General features: G+C 37.6%; 1 protein-coding gene across 1 annotated transcript; it reads left to right on the top strand.

Annotated features, from left to right (window-relative positions):
* Positions 1–2,583: 2,583 nt before the first annotated feature.
* PSMB6 (proteasome 20S subunit beta 6) lies at positions 2,584–21,894 on the top strand. Its single transcript, XM_053718330.1, has 6 exons — positions 2,584–2,716; positions 4,185–4,252; positions 5,778–5,909; positions 12,028–12,157; positions 12,263–12,407; positions 21,653–21,894. The coding sequence occupies exons 1-6, from the start codon at positions 2,621–2,623 to the stop codon at positions 21,778–21,780; spliced, it is 699 nt and encodes a 232-aa protein (XP_053574305.1). The 5' UTR covers positions 2,584–2,620; the 3' UTR covers positions 21,781–21,894.
* Positions 21,895–22,777: the final 883 nt, after the last annotated feature.

Genomic DNA, 22,777 nt, shown 5'->3' with positions numbered 1-22,777 from the left:
GTCTTTATTTCAGGCTGGAAAGCAACAAAATGTGATTATTTTCAAGGGGGTTCTTTTCAATACCCATTGTATAAAGTGAAACCTTGTAACAAATCACCAAAAGAACGAGTGAAAATAACAAAAAATAGTGATCATAAGCACTTGTATAAGAATATAAAGTCCAAAGGTCTTCTGTTGTCCTTAAAAATAAAGAAATGTGTATTAGTGAACTTCTATGGGATTAATAAGCAGGGTAGCAGCTCTTATTATACCCTTGTTTATCAATCCCACAGAACTTCACTATTGCACATTTATTTCCTTTTAAAGACATTACAACAAAAGACCCTTGGACTTAATATCCTTATTTATGTGCCTATTATCACAACATATAACTACCCCTCTAACAGGGCATTAAAAAAGACCCCTTGTTTTAAAGCCCATACGTCCTCTTAAAAATAAAGCTCTTATATAAATTTTTAATACCCAGATGATCACTGTGGTAATAGTGATCAGCTGGTATGGAAAAAATGTTTATTCATTTGCACAGAGTCGGGAAAGCTCTTATGTGCAGTCTGCAGATCAGTTACAGCATACCCCCCAACTGTCCCGATTTTAGGGGTCTGTCCCCCTGTCCCGGGTTGCTAACCATCTGTCCCGATTTGCCCCAGGCATTAAAAAAAAAAAAAAAATCTTTTTTTTTTATTTTTAATTCTGTTGGGCCCATACTCAGAAGCAGCTGACTTTGCTCTGACAGGGTTAGATACCTGTTAGATTCCCTGTGGAAAAGGAATGGTGTGTGGGTTAAGCATGAGAAAGAAGGCTGTATACACTCTGACCACGGGTAATGGTGACCTCTCTAACCTACCTCTGGTAGTGATGATGTCTAACTCCTGGTGATAATACTAACATGCCTTCAGTTTTATACAATGAGCAGTGCTAATACCAGGGTAACGAACAGTGGCAGCAGCAGACTGCCAGCTAATGTGCTTGCCAACCCCAGGACCCCATACAATGAATTACAGATACCCATATATGATGTAGTGTGTGTGTCTATCTGTATCCATAACTCTGTGTGTGTGTATCTGTATGTATAAGTTTATGCTATGTAGTGTGTGTGTATCTGCATGTATACATGTAAGCTATGCAGTGTGTGTATGTGTATCTGCATGTATAAGTGTATGCTATGTAGTGTGTGTGTCTGCATGTAGAAGTGTATACTATATAGTGTCTGTGTATCTGCATGTATATGTGTGCTGCCTGTATAAGTGTATGCCATGTAGTGTGTGTGTATCTTCGTGTGTAAGTGTATGCTATGTAGTGTGTGTATCTTCATGTGTAAGTGTATGCTATGTAGTGTGTGTGTGTATCTGCATGTATAAGTGTATGCTATGTAGTGTGTGTATTTGCATGTGTATGCTATGTAGTGTGTGTGTATCTGCATGTATAAGTGTATGCTATGTAGTGTGTGTATTTGCATGTGTATGCTATGTAGTGTGTGTGTATCTGCATGTATAAGTGTATACTATGTAGTGTGTGTGTATCTGCATGTGTAAGTGTATGCTATGTAGTGTGTGTGTGTATCTGCATGTATAAGTGTATGCTATGTAGTGTGTGTGTATTAGGGTTGCCACCTCAGCCATGTTTTCCTGGACACTTATGAGTTACACATGCTGCAGGGTGTGCAGGGAGGAATATGTATTGTGTTTCTGGACAGCACTATTCATATTCCTCCCTGCACACCCTGCAGCATGTGTAACTTATAAGTGTTCTGTATTTTAAGGGACGGATGGCAACCCTAGTGTGTATCTGCATGTGTAAGTGTATGCTATGTAGTATGCTACTGTGCATTTTTGCTGACTTTAAAGGCCACAATCTAGAATATTAATGGGGAATGCAGAGACAGAGAGCAGTTTTAAAGAATTTATTAATAAATGTCCAATTAAGATAAAAATATTTAGCAATGTCTTTGCAAAGGCTTATTAAATACATAGCTCACATAGCCATACCATTGGTTTGAGTGTGTGTTTGATTTGCTGCCTGTGTATTAAAATATATTACTTTATTTAGAATTTTATTTACATTACTTTGGTCTTATGATTTTTTAAGCCCCGCAAACCACATTTAATTTTTTTTTTTTAAATGTTGGGAGGTATGGTTACAGAACTACACAAAGCCCCTTATTTATATGTGGTTAACCCCTTGTTTTTACTATTATGTATGAGTAAAGAAAGGCACAAATTATTTTTTATAACCTTGTTCATTACAAATTTAATTAAAAAAAAACCCTGCAAAATAGCTCAGCACGAGGTGAAAAAGGCTCAGCAGTTAAAGGGTTAATGGAATTTGCTTTTTAGACCATTTGAGTTTTTAGGTATTATAATCAACGCAAAAACCAGTACTAAATGTGTAATACGAGTTTGTGCATTTGCAACCATAGACCTATTAACAAACCACGCTCTGTCTTCAAGAGTGCCTCACTAGGTGAATATTATACATCAAATAGCAGCACACGACTGCATAAAAAAGTGCCATATTTGTGCTCTCAATTTCTTCAAGTCTCTCGCCGCCATCTTGGTACTCCTTGAATCTCGCGTTGCACTCCATACAGGCTCCACCTCACTTACCCGGCAAGCTAAGAATCATGGCTGCTGTGAAGATGATGAAGTCCCTGGCTGGGCCAGGAACCGGTGGATATCCGTCCGATATGGACTGGATGAGCCGTGAAGTCAGCACAGGGGTGAGTTAGCGAAGGAGAGACGGAGCCCAGTACGGTGCGTGATATAAAGTTATGTGACAGCACTGGAAACAGTGACAGGCCTGTTCGTGATACAGCAAAACAGGCTCTTATTCATCATGATGGGATCTTTACGCTATAATAGAGACATTATTATAAAGGCAGTACCAGGTTTATGCAGAGTATAACTAAATGTGTATTCTATCGTAAGTTGTTACACGTGTGTTTTACATTATTTGCTTACACACCGATACTTATCACAATGTGATAAACCTTTAACAAATTGTGTACATTACACCGATAACATATTCGTAGCGATGGGAGTAGTTCACTGGCACATGATAATTCTTGGTTATTTTTTTATTATTTATATTCTGATCCATACAATTTGGTAAGGCTCACTGTGGATAGAAACGTAATATTATTTTACAATAAGCCTTTGACAGTGGCTGTCATTTCTTACGTCTGTGTAGGTTAACAGCAGCTGGGATTGTTTGTTAATGTAATTTTTTATATGGATAGTATATACCAGCAGTCTAGAACTGCCTTATAAAAGATGCACATACATAAATGTATCTTCAGTGTTGTTTAGTTACAGTTTTATTGTTTTGTTACTATTATTGTGCAGAATGTTGTAGTGTAAGTGTAGCAGAGAACATATTGCAGTAGGGTGGCAAACGTATGGTGACACTCATTTGCTGGCACTCCATCTCTGGGCCACTGTCACACAGTCTAAATGACTGCAGTTGTAGTGCTTAAGTTATTTTGTGCTGTGTATAAATGCTTAAAACATCTAAAGAGCTACGCACTTTACCGCACACGCATCGTCAGGACAAAGGCTAAGTGAGCTAATAAGAGCCCCTGTCTTTTTATTTGCTGCCACCAAAGCTGTCTGAACCAGTATTGGAGGCAATAACAGCACGTCAAAGTAAAACTTTGGTCTTAAACATACGAGACAAACTGGTCCTTAGAGGGTTAACATTCTCTATCTAGCTCTTAATTTTCTGGGTTCTAATACATTGTTTTCTTAATTTTTTTTTTTTTTTAATGCTATTTTTTTACCCATCAGTTTGAGCATTCACTCTCAAAAAGGTTTGCCACCCCTGATCTAGAGCACCCCACAAATTGGGTTAAACACATAGTTAACATAATGCTCTGGAGATGCAGAGAACTGCTTGTTCTGTGTGGAAACTGCTCATGAGCCAATCAGCAGCAGCAGCAACCACACAGCTAGGTTGTGCGACTACTACTGCTGATTGCGTCGCCAACTGTTAAAGTTCACAGAGAACTGCTAGTCCAGAGCAGTTCTTTAACTATGTGTTTATCCCTTTTGCGTGCTTTAAACACAGGGTCGCTAGTTGTGAAATTACATGCATGCCATTTAATGACTTGTTTGCATTAATAACATGATAAAACAGGATTAAATATGACAAATCTAAAGCTGATTCTTTTATTTGTTTTTTATTTTTAGACCACTATTATGGCAGTGGAGTTTGACGGAGGAGTGGTTATTGGTGCTGATTCTAGGACCACAACAGGGTATGAGCAGCAAAGGGAATGAGCAGTCATATGTAGAAGACTGGGTACAGATGTTAAAGGGACACTAAACCATTTTTTTTTTATTTATTATTCAGGTTGAGAATACAATTATAAACAACATTATAATTTACTTATATTATCTAATTGGCTTCATTCTTTAAAGTGAAGGTCAATTTTGATGAATTAGTGCCCGTTTTTTAATAATCCTATTAAAAATAAGGGCACTTTAATTCATCAAAATTGACATTTCACTCCTTTTCTTCAAAAACGTACCCTTTTAATCCTGGCAGCCACTACAGCGATTCCCACGGCCGTCGGAAACCCCTGCAGAATCCGGCTTCCTCCAATCATGGCTCTCTCTCCCCCCCCCCCCCCCCCCCGGGGGAATCTTGGACTGATGCAACGCCGTGATAGGAGGATGCCGGATTCGTCATTTTGGACCCGCGAAGACGGCTTGCAACGGGCGGAGGAAGTGCTGGAGTGGCTGCCAGGATTAAAAGATAAGGTTTTGAAGAAAACAGTGAAATGTCAATTTTGATGAATTAAAGTGCCCTTGTTTTTAATAGGATTATTAAAAACCGGGCACTAATTCATCAAAATTGACCTTCACTTTAAGTATTCTTTGTTTAAGAAATTGCAATGCACATGGGTGAGCCAATCACACGAGGCATCTATGTGCAGCCACCAATAAGCAGCTCTGGAGCCTATCTAGATATGCTTCTCAGCAAAGGATATCAAGAGAATGAAGAAAATTAGATAATAGAAGTAAAGTAGAAAGCTGTTTAATAAAGTGAAGGTAAACTTTGGTGAATGAAAGCCCGTTTTTTTAAAAATACTATTAAAAACAGGGGCACTTTCATTCATCAAAGTTTAGAAAGCAGCCGTTTTGATTAAAAACTTTACTCTCTTCTTTGCACAGCCAGAGCAGCTTCCCCCCTCCTGGAAATCCTCTCATCACACGTCAGCAATGACTAATCCGGCTTCCTCCAATCATGGCTTTCCCCCCAGGGTGGTCATTGCCTGAGCCCATGCTGTGATTGGAAGAAGCCGGATTAGTCATTGCTGACATGTGAAGAGAGGATTTCTAGGAGGGGGAAGCTGCTCTGGCTGTGAAAAGAAAAAAGGTAAGTTTTTAATCAAAACGGCTGCTTTGTAAACTTTGATGAATGAAAGTGCCCCTGTTTTTAATAGTATTTAAAAAAAAAAAAACGGGTTTCATTCACCAAAGTTTACCTTCACTGCATGTTCTTTCTAAATCATGGAAGGAAAAAATGGGTTTTATGTCCCTTTAAGGCTATATGTTGCTCTTGAAATATAATTTGATTCGTGGTATTCAGTGGCAGTCATTTGTGGGAATTACAAGAGTAATAGCAGGAAATAACTGAGCATTAACTAATAGAAGAGCTTGTTTATAAAAGCTTGGTATATGAATAACTGTTAGCTAAATGTACACAGAGAAATTGGCCGCTCTTTTAAATAAGTGCTAAAATGATGATGCACAACAGTGACCTCTGTCTCTTTTCAGGGCCTATATTGCTAACAGGGTGACAGACAAACTTACTCCTGTGCATGACAGAATATTTTGCTGTCGCTCTGGCTCTGCTGCTGACACTCAAGCCATTGCAGATGCTGTCACTTATCAGCTGGGGTTCCATAGGTAAGTGTTGTTTTCTTTTTAATAAGCATCCCTGTGTTCCAGAACGTTCACAAAGTCTTATCTTTGCTATAATAAACAATGGTAATTAGCCCATTTCTTTGCCAGAAACGCACACACGCAGTATTGAATTAACACTTTAAAAGGACAGTCAACACACAAATTATTGTTTAAAAAGATATATAACATCTTTACTACCCATTCCCCAGCTTTGCCCAACCAATATTGTTATATTAATATACTTTATAACCTTTAAACCTCTAAATGGCTGCCGGTTTCTAAGCCACTAAAGACAGCTTTTAATCACCTGCTTTTTTATTAGCTTTTCACAACAGGGGACTGCTAGTTCATGTGGGTCATATTGATGACATTGTGCTTATGCCTGTGGGTTGTGCACAACACTAATTGACTTAAATGCAGGTCAATAGATCATAAAGTCATGTGATCAGGGGCTGTCAGAAGATGCTTAGATACACTTTTTACATCTGTGATTACCTTGTATCAATATATCAGTGTTTTCTGTGCAAAATTGGGTAATAAAGGGATTGTCTATCTTTTTAACCCTTTCAGTGCTAACGACGACTGAGCCATCGCAGAGTTTCCCACTCAGGTGCTAACGACGGCTCAGAGCCGTCGCTAGCACTCCCACCTTGAGGGTAGATCTGGGGGCTCTCACCCGCTCCTACCCAGGCGATCGGGCCTGTATAGTGACAGGCATCGCCGGGGCTTCACGTTTTTGCGTGTTGACGTCACGCGCAATGAAAGTGCTTAGCACTCAAGCAAAGGGTTAAACAATACTTTTTTTTTTTTTCCCACTCTCCCTTTAATTGTCCCAGCTATTACTAGTCAATTAAGAAGTTGAGCCACTGCTACATAAAATTTGCACTTGGGAAACTAACCCCTTGATTACCACAGAAACTGTGGGAAATAAAGGGGTTACATTGTTGCTAAATTGCACTCACTACAGTTATTTAACCCCTTGATTGTCCCTAACACAACATTGTTAACTAGAGGCGTGATATTGTGCAGGGTCATCACAATGCAATGATCTTTGTTTATTTGAAAGACCTGCATTCTTGTGGTTTACCTGCATTGTATTGAATCACTCTTGGCATATACAATTTGAATTCCCTGGTGTTTATGAGACAAGGAAATAAAGATGGTTTATATGTGACACAACAAAAATAAATCTGTAAAATCATTCAGTAAATTTAAGATAGTCAAGATTTCTTTACTAATTATACATTGTTGTGATGAGTTGCTGAAATAGGTTGTTACAAAATGGGGATTGCACAAGGTAGATCAGTTATTGAGTTTGAGTGGCTTATAATCTATCTCCCCTTGGTACAAACTACTGATGTTAAAGTGACACTGTAGTCAGAAATATAATCGTTATATCACAAGAGTATACATGTAAATAAAGCATTTTATAATGTTGTACCGTTTTCACATTATATATCTTGTAAATATTACATTTTTCCAAACCCACTGAGTTGTCTGCCGTTACTGATTTCCAATCCGGGCTGACAACTGCAGTTGGAAGATGGCGAATCCTAGAGGCAATGCGCATGCGCGAGTTAGCGCAACGTCATCGTATACGTCACCATCCTTTTTTTTTTTTTTTTTTAATTTATTTTTTATTCTTTTACCTCTCATGTCGGCTTCAGTGCCGCAATATGCGCATTCGAGAGGAAGCAAATCGTATTGCTAATGTATTTTAATTAGATGCAAGTTCTCGCCATCTGATTGCCGAGTTTGTTAGCCCTTAGACGGCCCACATTTGAGGGCTGGATGACGTGATGTCATGGGGATAAAATGAAAAAATAATTTTATTGCTTAAGGGAGCTTCGTTATGAGAAAATAAAATGGGAAATGTTATTGGTATGATATATGAAATGATAAATGTTTGTTCCGTTTTGCACAGCAAAAAAAAAAAGTTAGTAATCCTTTAATAGGTTAATCTAGGATATATATGAAGAGAAGCCTGCTCAGCGGAGCGCTCTAGGTTTGTACGTCCTCCAGTACTGCAAACAGCACAATAGAGAGAGGGCGGGAACACCTTCCCTTTTTACCAAACGCTGGGTCATAGGTCAAGGCTGCTCTTATCCAGCGTGACAACTCTGCACGCAAATGTCAAATACAGATATAGAGGAGAACGGAAAAAGCGCACTTGAGAGCCCAGAGTAAAAAGTTCATCTTTTATTGGTAAAACCATGGGTCATAAACCTTTCCATAAAAATTTCCAGGATGATATGCAGGTACTCAGCGTAGCATACGTGTTTCGTGCGCTTGCGCGCTTGGTCACTGCTCACCTGTGTACCTGCATCTCATCTATTTAAAGAAGACCGAAAGTTAATTAAGGAAAATACATCCTACATCTGTGTGTTTAATAATTAACATGGAAAACAGTATTCAGAAATAAACTTAATATTAGAACATCATATTTTGTGTTCTATGTACTTAAATATAATTTAGACTTAAAAACATACGTTACAAGATATCAGAAAATGCAGAAAAAATATGCATAAACACAGATGTAATTAATTTGTCTACAAGAAGTTTGAATGACAATGAAAATCAGAAGGTCTAAACTTTGTTCCTGCAGATCATTTTAACCTTTTTGAAACAATTATAGATACGAATAAGTGTGTGCGCAAGATAACACTGCGCAAACATTTTTTTGGTTCAGGTGATGGACAGGAACAAGAAAGTGAATTGACTCATAAAGAGGATTCAAATGAAATGTTCATGAATGAATTAACATTCTCTGACTGGTGTAGTGTTATTGACTTACAGGAACTTGATCAAGAGGGAGAACAGAATAACACAGGTTTACTTAATGAGAAAGAAATATGTCTGAAACACTTAAAGAAAAAAAATCAAATTTTTACCCTGTGCACACAAGACACAAAACTTTGGATGTTTTTCTAAAGACCATAGAGGAAAAAACTAAGGCTTTTGAAAAAGAAAAAAAGAATTGGTACCATAACAACCTCACAGAACAGGAAAGATTGGCTTTAAAAAATCTTAAAGGGACATGAAACCCAATTTTTTTCTTTTGTGATTTAGAAAGAGCATGCAATTTTAAACAACTTTCTAATTTACTTCTATTATCTCATTTGCTTCATTCTCTTGATATCACTTGCTGAAAAGCATATCTAGATATGCTCAGTAGCTGCTGATTGGTTGCTGCACATAGAGGCCTTGTGTGATTGGCTCACACATGTGCATTGCTATTTCTTCAGCAAAGGATATCTAAAGAATTGAGCAAATTAGATAATAGAAGTAAATTGGAAAGTTGTTTAAAATTACATGCCCTATCTGAATCATCAAAGTTTATTTTTGACTAGACTGCCCCTTTAATGAAGACGATAATATTGTGATTAGGCAGTCGGATAAGGGGGGGAATACGGTAGTATTAAATAGGGAAGACTATAGGAAAGAAGCAAGAAGACAGTTGGATAAAGAAGTTTATGTCAAATTAAAGGAAGATCCTACTAAGGTATTTAAGAATGAATTAACAAATTTGATTTTGTATGCTAGACACAACAATATTATAAGTAAATCAGTTCAAGAAGCATTAATTCCTAACTTCCCGGTCATCCCGATCTTTCACTACCTCCCCAAAATCCACAAGAATCCTACGTGCCCCCCTGGCAGGCCGATAGTGGCAGGTATAGACTCTCTCAATGAATCTTTCAAAATTAGTGGATTCCTTTCTTCAAAATATAGAGACTTACCAAGCTATATACAATATACAACACACTTAATAAAGAAATTAGAACAGGTCATCTGGAAATCTACGTATAGATTCATAGTGGTAGATGTCTCGGCACTATACACGTCTATACAACATATATTAGTTATGACAGCAGTTAAATATTTTTTTGGATGTACAATCTGATTTTGAACCTGCCACAAAAACCTTTCTCATGAGGGCAATAGAATATTTGTTAACTCATAACTTTTTTTTAAATTTGAAAATGATTTCTTTCTCCAGAGGCGTGGGACGGCAATGGGGGCTAAATTCGCCCCCTCATGCGTCAACCTGTTTATGGGTTGGTGGGAGCTGTCCAACGTCTATGGAGATAGAAATCCATTTAGAGATAAAGTAATTCATTTTCATCGCTATATTGATGATCTGCTTTTTGTGTTTGACGGGAGTGAGGAGGATGCTGACAATATTTGTCAGTATCTGAATCAGAACAATCGTGCAATAAGTTTTACTAGTGAGCAGAGTAACAAGAGTGTGAATTTCTTAGATCTAACTATATCAGTTGATGAGAGAGAACAGAAAGTCAACACGGTCATGTATAGAAAGACTACGGCTGGAAATACAATTTTACAATACAATTCATGCCATCCCAGACATGTAGTGAGAGCAATACCGAAAGGAGAGTTAATTAGGATAAAAAGAAATTGTACTAGCAAACAAGACTACCAAAGACAAGCACAGGAAACCATGATCAGGTTGAAAGATAGAGGATATACACAAGAGGTTTTGGATAAAGCAAAATATACAGTTGATAAACTGAATAGGAAGGACTTAAGTACAAAGGTAAAGACAAGAGTAAAAACAGTAGTCAATCAAATACAGGTAAACCTAAGTTTATAACTGCATATAGCTTAGAATTCAATCAAATTTATAATATAGTGCAGGAATCATTACCTATTCTATACTCGGACCCTATATTGAAGCAGATCATACAGGAGGGGTGTGATTTTATCCCCAAAAAGGGAAAACATTAGATAATTACCTGTCCCCTCTCAGATCTGAAGCCTAAAATAAACAAGTGTTGGCTACAAAAAAAGAATGGATTCTATAAATGTAGGAGGCCAATATGTAAGACTTGTGGCTTTGTGACTGAGGGGGATAGGTTTAAGTCGACTGTAACTCAAAAAGAACATACAATTAATTCCTTCATTAATGGTCTATCTTCTTACCTGTAAAATTTGCTTTATGCAATACACAGGTAAGACTAAAAGACCACTGAAGGACAGGTTCTTAGAGCATCTCCGCTCAATAGAGGATATAGAATCAGACACCCCTGTAGCTAGACACTTCAGAAATCTACATAATTCAGATACAACAGCATTAACTATACAGGGTATAGATTTTGTACCAATATGGAGAAGAGGAGGTAACAGGGAGATGACTCTTAGTAAAAGAGAGATCTACTGGATGTTCACTCTAGAAACCAGTCACCCATATGGGATTAATTTGAGAAGGGACTTAGACCTCTTTGTTTGAGCAGGAGAGCTGAGAACAGTATGATTAGCATGTCCTTAATGGGTAAAAGAATAATGTTTTGATCTATTGGGATATACATGTACTGTTAGGATTTATTTTTTAGGTATATTCTAATTAATAGATTTTTTATTCAATATATATAAGGTTAATTTAACCAGGAATGTTTAAAGATCAGATGAAATGAGACACTATTTTTAATATGAGAAATATAGGTATTTTACACAAGTGTATTCATACATTTTGGTAAAATATTATGCTGTCTTGCTTTTAGCGAGCTGCATGCAAGAGATTAGTGTTTTCCTGTTTCACTTATGCACATTTCTATTCATTTATGTATAAGGTACAGCTCCTGATAGGATACACAGAGTAAGTTTCAATATTGTTCTGTTCTCTCAAGGTTGTATGCAACTCTCTACTAATGTATAATTGTTTTGTTTCTTAAGTCTAAATTATATTTAAGTACATAGTACACAAAATATGATGTTCTAATATTAAGTTTATTTCTGAATACTGTATAATACACAGTCGCTACCTTTGGTTGTTTGTGTTTTCCAGGATGATTAATTAAACACACAGATGTAGGATGTATTTTCCTTAATTAATATTAATATAAATATATATATATATATATCTTCAAGTAAAAAGAAAAAAATAGATTCACCCCCTTATCTTGGAAAGAACCCCCTTTAAAACTATTATGTAACTCTTATTACCCTGAAACAGGATTTATGTAGGAAGAATGCTGAACTAGATATGTCAGAAATATAAGATTCCTGCTGCAGATTTAATACATTTTGAGGGCTGCCCTTAAATTAGACAATTTTTTTTTTTTTTTTGTGTGTGTAAAATACATTTTTTTTTTTTTTTCAGCATTGAATTGGATGGGCCTCCTCTTGTACACACTGCAGCCAGTCTCTTCAAGGAAATGTGTTACCGCTACAGAGAGGATTTAACAGCTGGAATTATTGTGGCAGGATGGGACAAAAGAAAAGGAGGGCAGGTGAGAATTCACTATCTCTGCTCTGAGTGTCTTAGTCTATTGTTTGATAAATATCTTTCCTTGCATTTGGTTGTCAGTGAGTATTTATCTTGTCTGTTCATGCAGGTATACACGGTGCCTATGGGAGGAATGATGGTTCATCAGCCTTTTTCTATTGGAGGATCTGGTAGTTCCTACATATATGGTTTTGTTGATTCCACCTACAAGTCCGGAATGACAAAGGATGAGTGTTTAAAATTCACAGCCAATGGTAAGACTATTTGATATGGTGGCAGATTATAGTTGGTTATAGATTTTTTAAAATCGGGAGTTCTAGCAAGGTAGTCACAAAACTGAATATCAAGTGTAGCAGGTAGATCTGGTAGAACGTTATCATTTTCTACCATTTTGTTTTCATTAAAACGGTGAAACACACTAAGTAGGTAATACTAAATGTGTATTTTTTTCAGTACATTTTCATTATATAAAATAACAAAAATAAACACTATTCTTCTGCAGTTTTCCAATAGATTAACACAGGCCAACTGACAGCCAGAGGACCATATGCGGCCCTCTGCACCAATTCCCCCTCCCCTCAAATTATGCAGAACTATAGTTTTGTGGCCTCATGAATAAGGGTAAATAAAAGTATGCTTTTGGGTGGTCACAACTCAAAAAAACACTCTGGAGGGGATAACAGAAGACAGAGGGTACCCTGCAACCTCGCTTAAATAAATATATATTATATATATTTTATTTTATTTTTTTAATGCGGCCCTTAAATGGACAGTAAATGCCTTGAGATTTTTATATAAAATGTTTGTTTATGCATAATGAAATAGCATTGCAATATATTTTCATTATTTTGCCCTCCTTACAGTTAGGGATGCACCGATACCAAGTATTTGCATGAGTACTTGTACTCGTGCAAATCGTTCAGACAAACCCCTGAAGTACTGGGCAGTTAATAAACAGATTTCCAGCTCTGGCTAAAATGGCCCAAAAATATCTTTCTGCCCCATGCAGTAGTGTGGAAAGTGAAAGACAGTTCAACTTAGAGTCAAACCTCCATACAAATGTCAGATTGATTTTATATAACAGCCCTACAACCCAATTGTATCACCCCTTTAAATTTAATATTTTATTGTAATATTTTTTATTTATAAACATGTTCAGTGAACTTTTTTATTATTTTATAATGTCTTTTGAATTACAGTCCTTTATAATTATAAAGAAGGAATCTTAAATAATTAGTCTGTATTGTGCTTGGTAAACTGTCACATGACATAAAAAAAAAAGTATCGGTAATTGGTATCGGCGAGTATTTGAAAACAAGTATCGGTACTTGTACTCAGTCATAAAAAAATGGTATCGGTGCAACCCTACTTACAGTAATATGACTCAAAAAAACAGAGCAATTTCTAATTCTCAGACCTTGAAATGCATCTTGTTTAATTCTCAAGGCTATAATCCAGCTACATATTGGTCCCTAATTGGCTTTAATTGATAACAACTGCAAACTAATTCAATTTATATTAACTTTACAGCAGTGGCAAGCTGTAGCGCAGATTGACTCCTCCAAATAGGGCAAATGGTGGGTGGAGTTTGGCTATTGAATAATGTTAATTGCCGTAAAAGGATATTAATTTGATTAAAAAACATTAAGACTTGGCTGATATGTTATTCTATAGCAAAATAACATAAATGCATTGTAATTACAAGGTGTTCACTCTCCCTTTAAGGCTTCTACATTTATTGAATATTGATATTGTCAGGAAGGTGACAATCCCTGGATTAACATATCAATAGAGCCTGAGTGTTATTAGAAAACATCAACACCTTGTTTGCTGCAACAGTTTTTCATGGTCAAACTCCACCACCACTTATTTGGAGGAGCCAATCTAGACTTGACTATGGAGATGATAGGGTTTGTCACTGTCATTGTGTTAAAAGATTCTCAATTTTATTTTTTACTGTCAGCAGATAATAAACATACAGTATAAAACAGAAGTATACCCCAGTGCATTGTCACTTAAAGGGCCATGATACCCAAATGTTGAAACACTTGAAAGTGATGCAGCATAGCTGTAAAAGGCTGACTAGAAAATATCACCTGAACATCTCTATGTAAAAAATATATTTTACCTCAAAATGTATTTACACCCCATTATAAAGGACTTTAAGCAGCAAATCAGGATGTCTATCCCGGGACAGGCAAGGGAGTGAGGACATTGCATAATGTCAACCTCTATAAAAAAAAAAAAAAAATCCCTTGCTCTTTGGAACAAAACTGCACAACTAAACATTGCTAAGCATCATGAAAAGAAGCCTGATGAATATTGGGATCACATTCTTTGGTCAGATGAGACCAAGTTAAATTTGTTTAGCTGAGATGGGGTCCAGCATGTTAGGCGTGAGCCTGGTCAGGATTATTACAGTGAAGCACAGAGGTGGGAGTGTGATGAAGTTTTAGGAGATTACTTTTATAGATGGCACCATGAATGCTTGTGGATATACCAATATACTGGCCGACAAGATGACTGACTCCCAGTCTCCAGAAGAGGAATATTTCAGCATGATCCAAAGAAGAAAAAAATGAAACTATGACCTGGCCAAATATGTCGCCTGACTTGAATCCAATAGAATACTTTTGGGGTATATTAAAGATTAAGGTAGATGAGCACAACCTCTCCATCAAAGAGCAGCTTAAAAAAACTGAAAATGTGTGGTATCCTCCATGCCAAGAAGGATTGAGTCCTGTATTTTTAACATAGTAAATCTAAACTTTTAGTTTTTAATTTTACTTAACAGCAAATGCCCTACTGTAAAACTTAAAGGGACAGTCAAGTCCAAAAAAAAAAACTTTAATTTTTCAAATAGGGCATGTCATTTTAAACAACTTTCCAATTTACTTTTATCAACAATCTTGCTTTGTTCTCTTGGTATTCTGGTTAAAAGCAAACCTAGGAAGGCTCATATTTTTTTTTTTAAGCCCTTGAAGGCTGCCTCCTTTTTTTTTTTAAATTGAATTTTTACAGCAGGGGAGAGCTAGCTCATGTAGGCCATATAGATAACATTGTAATCACGCTAGTGGCAGACACTGCACTAATTGGCTAAAATGCAAGTCAATAGATAATAACTAAAAGTCGTGATTAGGGGCGGTCAGAAGATGCTTAGATACCAGTTAGTCGCAGAATTAAAAAGTATATTAATATAACAGTGTAAGTTATGCAAAACTGGGTAATAAAGGGATTATCTATCTTTTTAAACAACAACAATTCTGGTGTTGACTGTCCCTTTAATGCAATTACTGTAAGATGATACAATTTTTTTGAATTATTTGGCATTTAAATTATATTGCAGAGGGTGGTGTACTCACTTCAGCTGGTATATCAAGTCATTGGGGAAATACATTTTTCCGTACAACGTCCCTTTTAGGATTCTCTGCACCTTGCTAGATATCTATTCACGTGACATTAAAGGGACATGAAACCCCAAATATTTATTTCATGATTCAGATAGAGAATACAATTTTAAACATTCCAATTTACTTCTATTATTTAATTTGCTGCATTTTTCAGATATCATTTGTTGACGAAATAGCCTTTCATACTGGTGAGCCAATCGCATGAGGCATCTATATGCAGCCATCAATCAGCAGCTACTGAGCCTATTTCGATATGCTCTCAACAAAGGATATCAAGAGAATTAAGCCAAATAGATAATAGAAGTAAATTGGAAAGTTGGTTAAAATTGTATTTTCTATCTGAATCATGAAAGAAAAATGTGGGTTTCATGTCCCTTTAACTTCACATAACTGAAGAATTGACTGTAATTTGAATTTCTTTTACAAGATACGATGAGTCCACGGATTTCATCCTTGTGGGATATTGCCTCCTGGTCAGCAGGAGGAGGCAAAGAGCACCACAGCAGAGCTGTGTATATATAGCTCCTCCCTTCCCTCCCACTCCAGTCATTCTCTTTGCCTGTGTTAGTGATAGGAAGAGGCAAAGTGAGGTGTTAGTTTAGATTCTTCAATCAAGAGTTTATTATTTTTAAAATGGTACCAAAGTGTGCTATTTTACATAGGGTGTAGCTGTATTCCTTGTCAGCCTCTAGAGTAGAGCTACAGGTGGCTTTAAAGCAATGGGAACTGGTGGGGTTTTACCCTCACTGCGCCTCCCATACTATTGTTGCCCTTCTGGTTTGATGGTCTTAGCAAATGGTAGCTAAGGCCCTTTATGTGTCCACAGAACTGCAGGAGCGAGAAGACCTCTTGATCCTGTGAGACGTTTCATGCTGTCGCTCAGCATAGAGGTAAGTGCAGTCTTTATTTTTCTGGGCCATGCTACCTCAGAAATGGCTGTACTTTCAGTTGTTGGAAATCAGAGGCTGTCTGGAAGGGCTTTCCTATTTTACATAGTGTGGGGTTGTCATGTCATCAGGCACTATTGTTTATTCCTTTCACATGTCTGGGGAAATGAACAGTTTCTGTAAGGGCTCCCTACAGGTCATTACCTAATGTGTACCAGGGACTGACGCTCTATATATTGATATATACCGGGAATGGGGATGAGTCTTTCAAAGGCAGTTCTGGATCAAAAGCGACATGTCTCTGTATGACTCCCAGCGGCTTATCTCTAGTTTAACAGCTGACAGGGAGGGTTATCCTATATAACACCTAAATAGTGTATAGGATTCTTATAATTACAGTTTTATACACGATAATCCCTGTTACTTTCACTTTCTATTGAAAATTGGAAGCCGACAGGCAGGGTGGTCCTATTTAGACACAAAATAGGTTTCGGAACTGACAGAATGAGTTATCCTGTTTTAGTAAGATATACAGGATTGTTACATGTTCCTTTTTCCTACCGGTACCCCTTATCACTATGGCTTATGTTTAAAAAAATTATCAGCCAACAGGGAGATGTTTGTTGACTTTGTTAGTACCATTCATAATGTATTTAACATGTTGGGGGCACTTTTGAGAGGGCAGCCAGCAGAGAGATTTGTACCTATCAGTTTGAGAGCTGAATACGGGTTTGTTTTTAATTTTGTTCTCCCGGCGGCTCCATTTTGGCTTCACCATGTTTGTCCGCACAGGAGATTGAGCTCCATACGCCCATGATGGGCAGAGCTTCGTTACGCGCCATTGTGTGCGCGCCATTCGGCTAAATATTTGATCTCCCGGCGGTGGCTCCATTTTGTCTTTGCAGAGAGACGCCCAAGGAAGGGGCAGAGCTTCGTTACGCGCCATTGTGTGCGTGCTGTTTGGCTAATTTTTCAAACGGATCGCCGGATGCCTCCTCGGCTGTGTTTTACAAGCATACAGCTGAGAGGTTTTTCGCGCTGATTGAGGAGTCTTTGTGTGCATGGGACGCTTTCTCTGTCATGAAAAATAGGCAGAGAGGCGTCGCAAGCACGCGGTATTTGACACTTTCCATTTTTGTGCCTATTGTCAGTGTCCAATTCAGCAATAGACAGAACTCTTAATGAAAACAATCAAATGGTTTTTCATGAGTGATGTAATTGGGATTTAAATGAAACCGTGAAAGGTTTAGCTGTTTTTTCTGTATTATCAGTTGCATAAATCAGTACATTTTGTTTTTGGCAACTGTCCCACACATTTTGTTACTTTTCTGTTATGTCTTGATTCTAATATGGAACATTCTCAGATTGTTCTGTTTCCAATGTTTTAAGAGAAATCTTTTCAGAATTAGATGCTTTAAGCAGCATTCCTAACACTTGCAAATATTTAATGCCATGCTTGCCTCTAGTACCTTTTCAAAAGGGGGCAGATAAATTAGACAAGTTTATTTAAAATAAGACATGACACAAAAGGGGGACTTTTGGTCTCTGTACACTCTAATAGCTGTTCTTGAAATAAACCTAAGTTTTTTTGTTTTTTTTCTGCTCGGTGAAATATCTAGTTACTGTTTTAAGATTAAAGAGTCAGTAACCCTTTTTAGTCAAGTGTCCCACGATAGTTGCCCTTTTACTGACGCCTTGCAGGCGCCCAAATTTACATGTAAAGGGTGACTACGTTATGCAATATTGCACGCGCATATCATTTTGCTTTTGTACAATAAAGTAAATAGTCTCAGTTTTAACAGTTAAAGTGACAGTAAGGGTCATTTTTATTAGGACATTACTGCTGTTTCTTGGTGTGCATTCATCCTTTGTGACTTAGGATGGAACAGAAGCACACAACTATAGAGTTTCCTTTAAGATATAAAAGGAATTATAGTTCTTCACTTAGCTAGTTCAGTTATAGAATTTCTTGCAGATTACCAAATTGGCTGCTAAGAGTTTGGGATTTTCCGTCTTAGCACGCAGAGCCTTATGGTTGAAATCTTGGTCTGTGGATGTGTCATCTACATCTAAGCTTTTGGCTATTCCTTTCAAGGAGAGGACCCTGTTCGGACCTGTCTTGAAGGAGATTAATTCTGACATCACGGGAGGTAAGGGTCATTCCCTCCCTCAGGATAAGAAATCCAGGCAGAGGGGGCGAAAGAGTAATTTTCGTGCCTTTCGAAACTTAAGGGAACCCCCCCCTTCTTCTAAAACAGGAAGGTATCTATTCGAAAGCCAATCTACCTGGAGACCAAACCAGTTTTGGGACAAGGGTAAACATTCCAAGTATCCTGCTGCTGCTCCTGAGTCAGCATAAAGGGTTGGCCCCCGATCCGGGATCGGATCTAATGGAGGGCAGACTGTCTTTCCTCATTCAGGCTTGGAGAAGAGATGTTCAGGATCCCTGGGCATTAGATATAGTGTCTCAGGGATACAAGATGGAATTCAGAAATTCTTCCCTCAGAGGAAGGTTTCTTCTTTCTCGATTGTCTGTAGACCAGATACAGGAAGAGGCGTTCTTACGCTGTGTAAGAGACATCTTCTCCATGGGAGTAATTTGTCCCGTTCCGTTTCAGGGACAGGGGGTTTATTTGAATCTGTTCGTGGTTCCCAAAAAAGAGGGAACTTTCAGACCTATCTTATATCTCAAGAGTCTAAACAAGTTTCTCAGAGTTCCATCTTTCAAGATGGAAACTATTCGTAGCATTTTTCCATTGATCCAGGAGGGTCAATTTATGAATACAGTGGATTTAAAGGATGCATATCTTCATGTCCTTATCCACAGAGATCATCACAAGTTCCTGAGGTTTGCCTTTCTGGGCAAAAATTTTCAGGTTGCGGCTCTGCCTTTCGGTCTGGCCACGGCACCCTGAATTTTCACAAAGGTTCTGGGGTCTCTGCTGGCGGTTCTAAGACTGCAGGGCATTACAGTGGCGCCTTATCTGGATGACATTCTAATCCAGACGTCTTATCAGCTGGCAAAGTCTCATACCGACATTGTTCTATCCTTCCTGAGGACTCATGGGTGGACGGTAAATCTGGAAAAGAGTTCGCTAGTTCCACAGACAAGGGTTCCTTTCTTGGGAACTCTAATTGACTCTCTATCCATAAGTCTTTTTGATGGAGGTCAGAAAATTAAAGATTCTGAACACATGCCGAGCCTTCAGAGGACCTCATTCCGTTCACTCGGTTTCATCTCAGGCCTCTGCAACTGAGCATGCTCAGACAGTGGAATGGAGATTGTACAAATTTGTCTCTTCAAATATATCTAGATCAGAAGACAAACTCCCTGAGGACCCAGGGTGTATGTACTCGAACGGAGTCTCTCCTTCCCATCAATATCCTACAGTTGAGAGCAATATTCAATGCGCTTCAGGCTTGGCCTCAGTTGACTTCGGACAAATTCCTCAGATTCCAGTCGGACAACATTACGACTGTAGCTTACATCAATCATAAGGGAGGAACAAGGAGTTCCTTGGAGATGACAGGAGTAGCCAAGATGATTCAGTGGGCAGAATCTCACTCTTGTTATCTGTAGGCGATCCACATCCCAGGTGTGGAATACTTGGCAGAGGACTTTCTGAGCAGACAGACTTTTCATCCTGGGAATTTTCCAATTTACTTTTATCACCAATTTTGCTTTCTTCTCTTGGTATTCTTAGTTGAAAGCTTAACCTAGGAGGTTCATATGCTAATTTCTTAGACCTTGAAGGCCACCTCTTTTCAGAATGCATTTTAACAGTTTTTCACCACTAGAGGGTGTTAGTTCACGTATTTCATATAGATAACATTGTGCTCGTGCACGTGAAGTTATCTGGGAGGAGGCACTGATTGGCTAGACTGTCAAAAGAACTGAAATAAAGGGGCAGTTTGCAGAGGCTTAGATACAAGATGATCAGAGGTTAAAAGTATATTATTATAACTGTGTTGGTTATGCAAAACTGGGGAATGGGTAATAAAGGGATTATCTATCTTTTAAAACAATAAAAATTCTGGTGTAGACTGTTCCTTTAAGTGCCCGGTTTTAAAAACTTTGATTAAAAACAGGGGCACTTTAATTCCTCGCTGTGATTGGAGGAAGCCGGATGCCTCATTTTAGATCCAGGAAGAGGCTTTGAAACGGGTTGAGGAAGCTGGAGCTGCTGTGAAGTTTTAAAAGGTAAGTTTTTTTCACAACAGGAGTGAAATGTAAATTTTGATTAATTAAAGTGCCCCTGTTTTTAATCGAAGTTTGAAAAACCGGGCACTTTAGCATCAAAATTTACATTCACTTTAAGTTATTATCTTGGAAAGTTTTATTTTTGGTTGCTATTTCTTCTGCTCGCAGAGTATCTGAGCTTTCGGCATTACAATGTGATTCTCCTTATCTTACTTTTCATTCGGATAAGGTGGTGTTACGTACCAAACCTGGGTTTCTTCCTAAGGTTGTTTTAGATAAAAATATTAATCAGGAAATTGTTGTTCCTTCCTTGTGTCCTAATCCTTCTAAGGAGGAGCAGCTGTTACATATTTTGGACGTGGTCCGTGCCTTGAAGTTTTACTTTCAGGCGACTAAGGACTTTCGTCAATCGTCTTCCCTGTTTGTTGTGTTTTTTCTGGGAAGCGTAGGGGTCAGAAGACTACGGCTACCTCTCTCTCATTTTGGCTGAAGAGTTATCATCCGTTTTGCATATGAGACTGCTGGACAGCAGCCTCCTGAGCGAATTGTGTCTCATTCCACTAGTGCTGTGGCTTCCTCATGGGCATTCAAGAATGATGCTTCTGTTGAACAGATTTGCACAGCGGCAACTTGATCGTCTTTTCGCTTCTCACAGACTATATATATATATATATATATATATATATATATATATATATATATATATATATATATATATATATATATATATATATATATATATATTACAAATTCTATACGGTTAAAGGAAAAATCTGTTAATGCCAGGTTTTTTTATATCAATGTTAAAATAGGATATTCTAAAATTAAGATCCTCCCACCAACATAGAATCTGATCAATGAAAATGTGTGTGTGTGTGTGTGTATTTTTCCTCTACTGTTTTAATTATCACTTCTTATACAGTGCCTCAAGGCAAAAACAATGTTCTTTTACAAAGATACCATATTATTTCATTGGATTAAGGCTAATTTTGTCTCTGCAGCTCTTGCCCTCGCTATGGAGCGAGATGGTTCCAGTGGTGGAGTTATCCGTCTAGCAGCAATCACAGAAGATGGTGTAGAAAGGCAGGTTATACTTGGTAACCAGCTACCACGCTTTCCGCTAGCATGATGACCTTTGTTACCTCTTCTCATTTCCTTGACCCCTCTCACTATGTGCAGGATGTATTTTCTCAGTTGATTTTCTAAAGCTGATGTTTAAACAAATAAATGCTGGTACTCCATATCTGCTGAATTTGGTGTATTTTTATAATTTCTTTAGTCATTCCCGCTTGTTTGCAACTTTGTTTTAAAGCAATATGAAATGGTGCTCCTTTAGTTAAAATGAAATGAGCATTTAGAAATTCTGAGTGTAGCCACTGCATTTAGTGAGTTAAGGGAACTATTAATACATTTAAAAAGTGCAAAATAAAGACTATGCAATAGCACTTACTAGGAATTTCAAATAAGCAGTAGTTTTTTGTTTGTTTTTTGACAAATGTATTTTTCCCCATTTGCCTGTCCCCTGTATCATGTGACAGCCATTAGCCAATCACAGACTAGTATAAGTATACCCTGGGAACTTTTGCACATGCTCAGTAGGAGCTGGTGTCTCAAAGTGTGTGTGTGTATATAAAAGGAATGTGGAAAATTTTATAATAGAAGTAAATTGGAAAGTCTCTTAAAACTATGCTCTATCTGAATCATGAAAGTTTAATTTTGACTTTAGAAACATAGATATTGATGGCAGGTAAGAGCCATAGGCCCAGCAAGTCTGCCCGATATTACCTAACCGTATAAACTTATCTAGTTTGTATAGAAACATAAAGGGACATGAAAAGTGTGGGGGTTTTTTTGTTTGTGTTTTTTTTTTCTCTCTCTTATATGGTTCAGACAGAACGTACCAGTTTAAATAACTTTTCAATATACTTCTGTTATCAAACTTGCATCATTCTTTTGGAATACACTACTGGGAGCTAGCTGAACAGATCAGGTGAGTCAAATGTGTACTGCCACCAATCAGCAATTGGCTTCCAGTAGTGCATTGCTGCTCTTGATGCTACCTAGGTATGCTTTTCAACAAGAGATAACAAGATAATGTAACAAATGACAGAGAAATATTTGACAGA

Source organism: Bombina bombina, chromosome 6, assembly GCF_027579735.1.
Source record: "Bombina bombina isolate aBomBom1 chromosome 6, aBomBom1.pri, whole genome shotgun sequence".
In the NCBI taxonomy this organism is placed as follows: domain Eukaryota; kingdom Metazoa; phylum Chordata; class Amphibia; order Anura; family Bombinatoridae; genus Bombina; species Bombina bombina.
The sequence above is the reverse complement of the archived record's forward strand: the minus strand, read 5'-3'. Positions and strand labels throughout refer to the sequence as shown.

Bases quoted from the DNA above. Each gene is read 5' to 3' on its own strand.
- PSMB6 (XM_053718330.1), top strand. From the start codon at position 2,621: ATGGCTGCTGTGAAGATGATGAAGTCCCTGGCTGGGCCAGGAACCGGT. The intron at 5,910-12,027 runs GTAAGTGTTGTT...TTTTTTTTTCAG, and splicing joins TATCAGCTGGGGTTCCATAG to CATTGAATTGGATGGGCCTC. The intron at 12,158-12,262 runs GTGAGAATTCAC...CTGTTCATGCAG, and splicing joins ACAAAAGAAAAGGAGGGCAG to GTATACACGGTGCCTATGGG.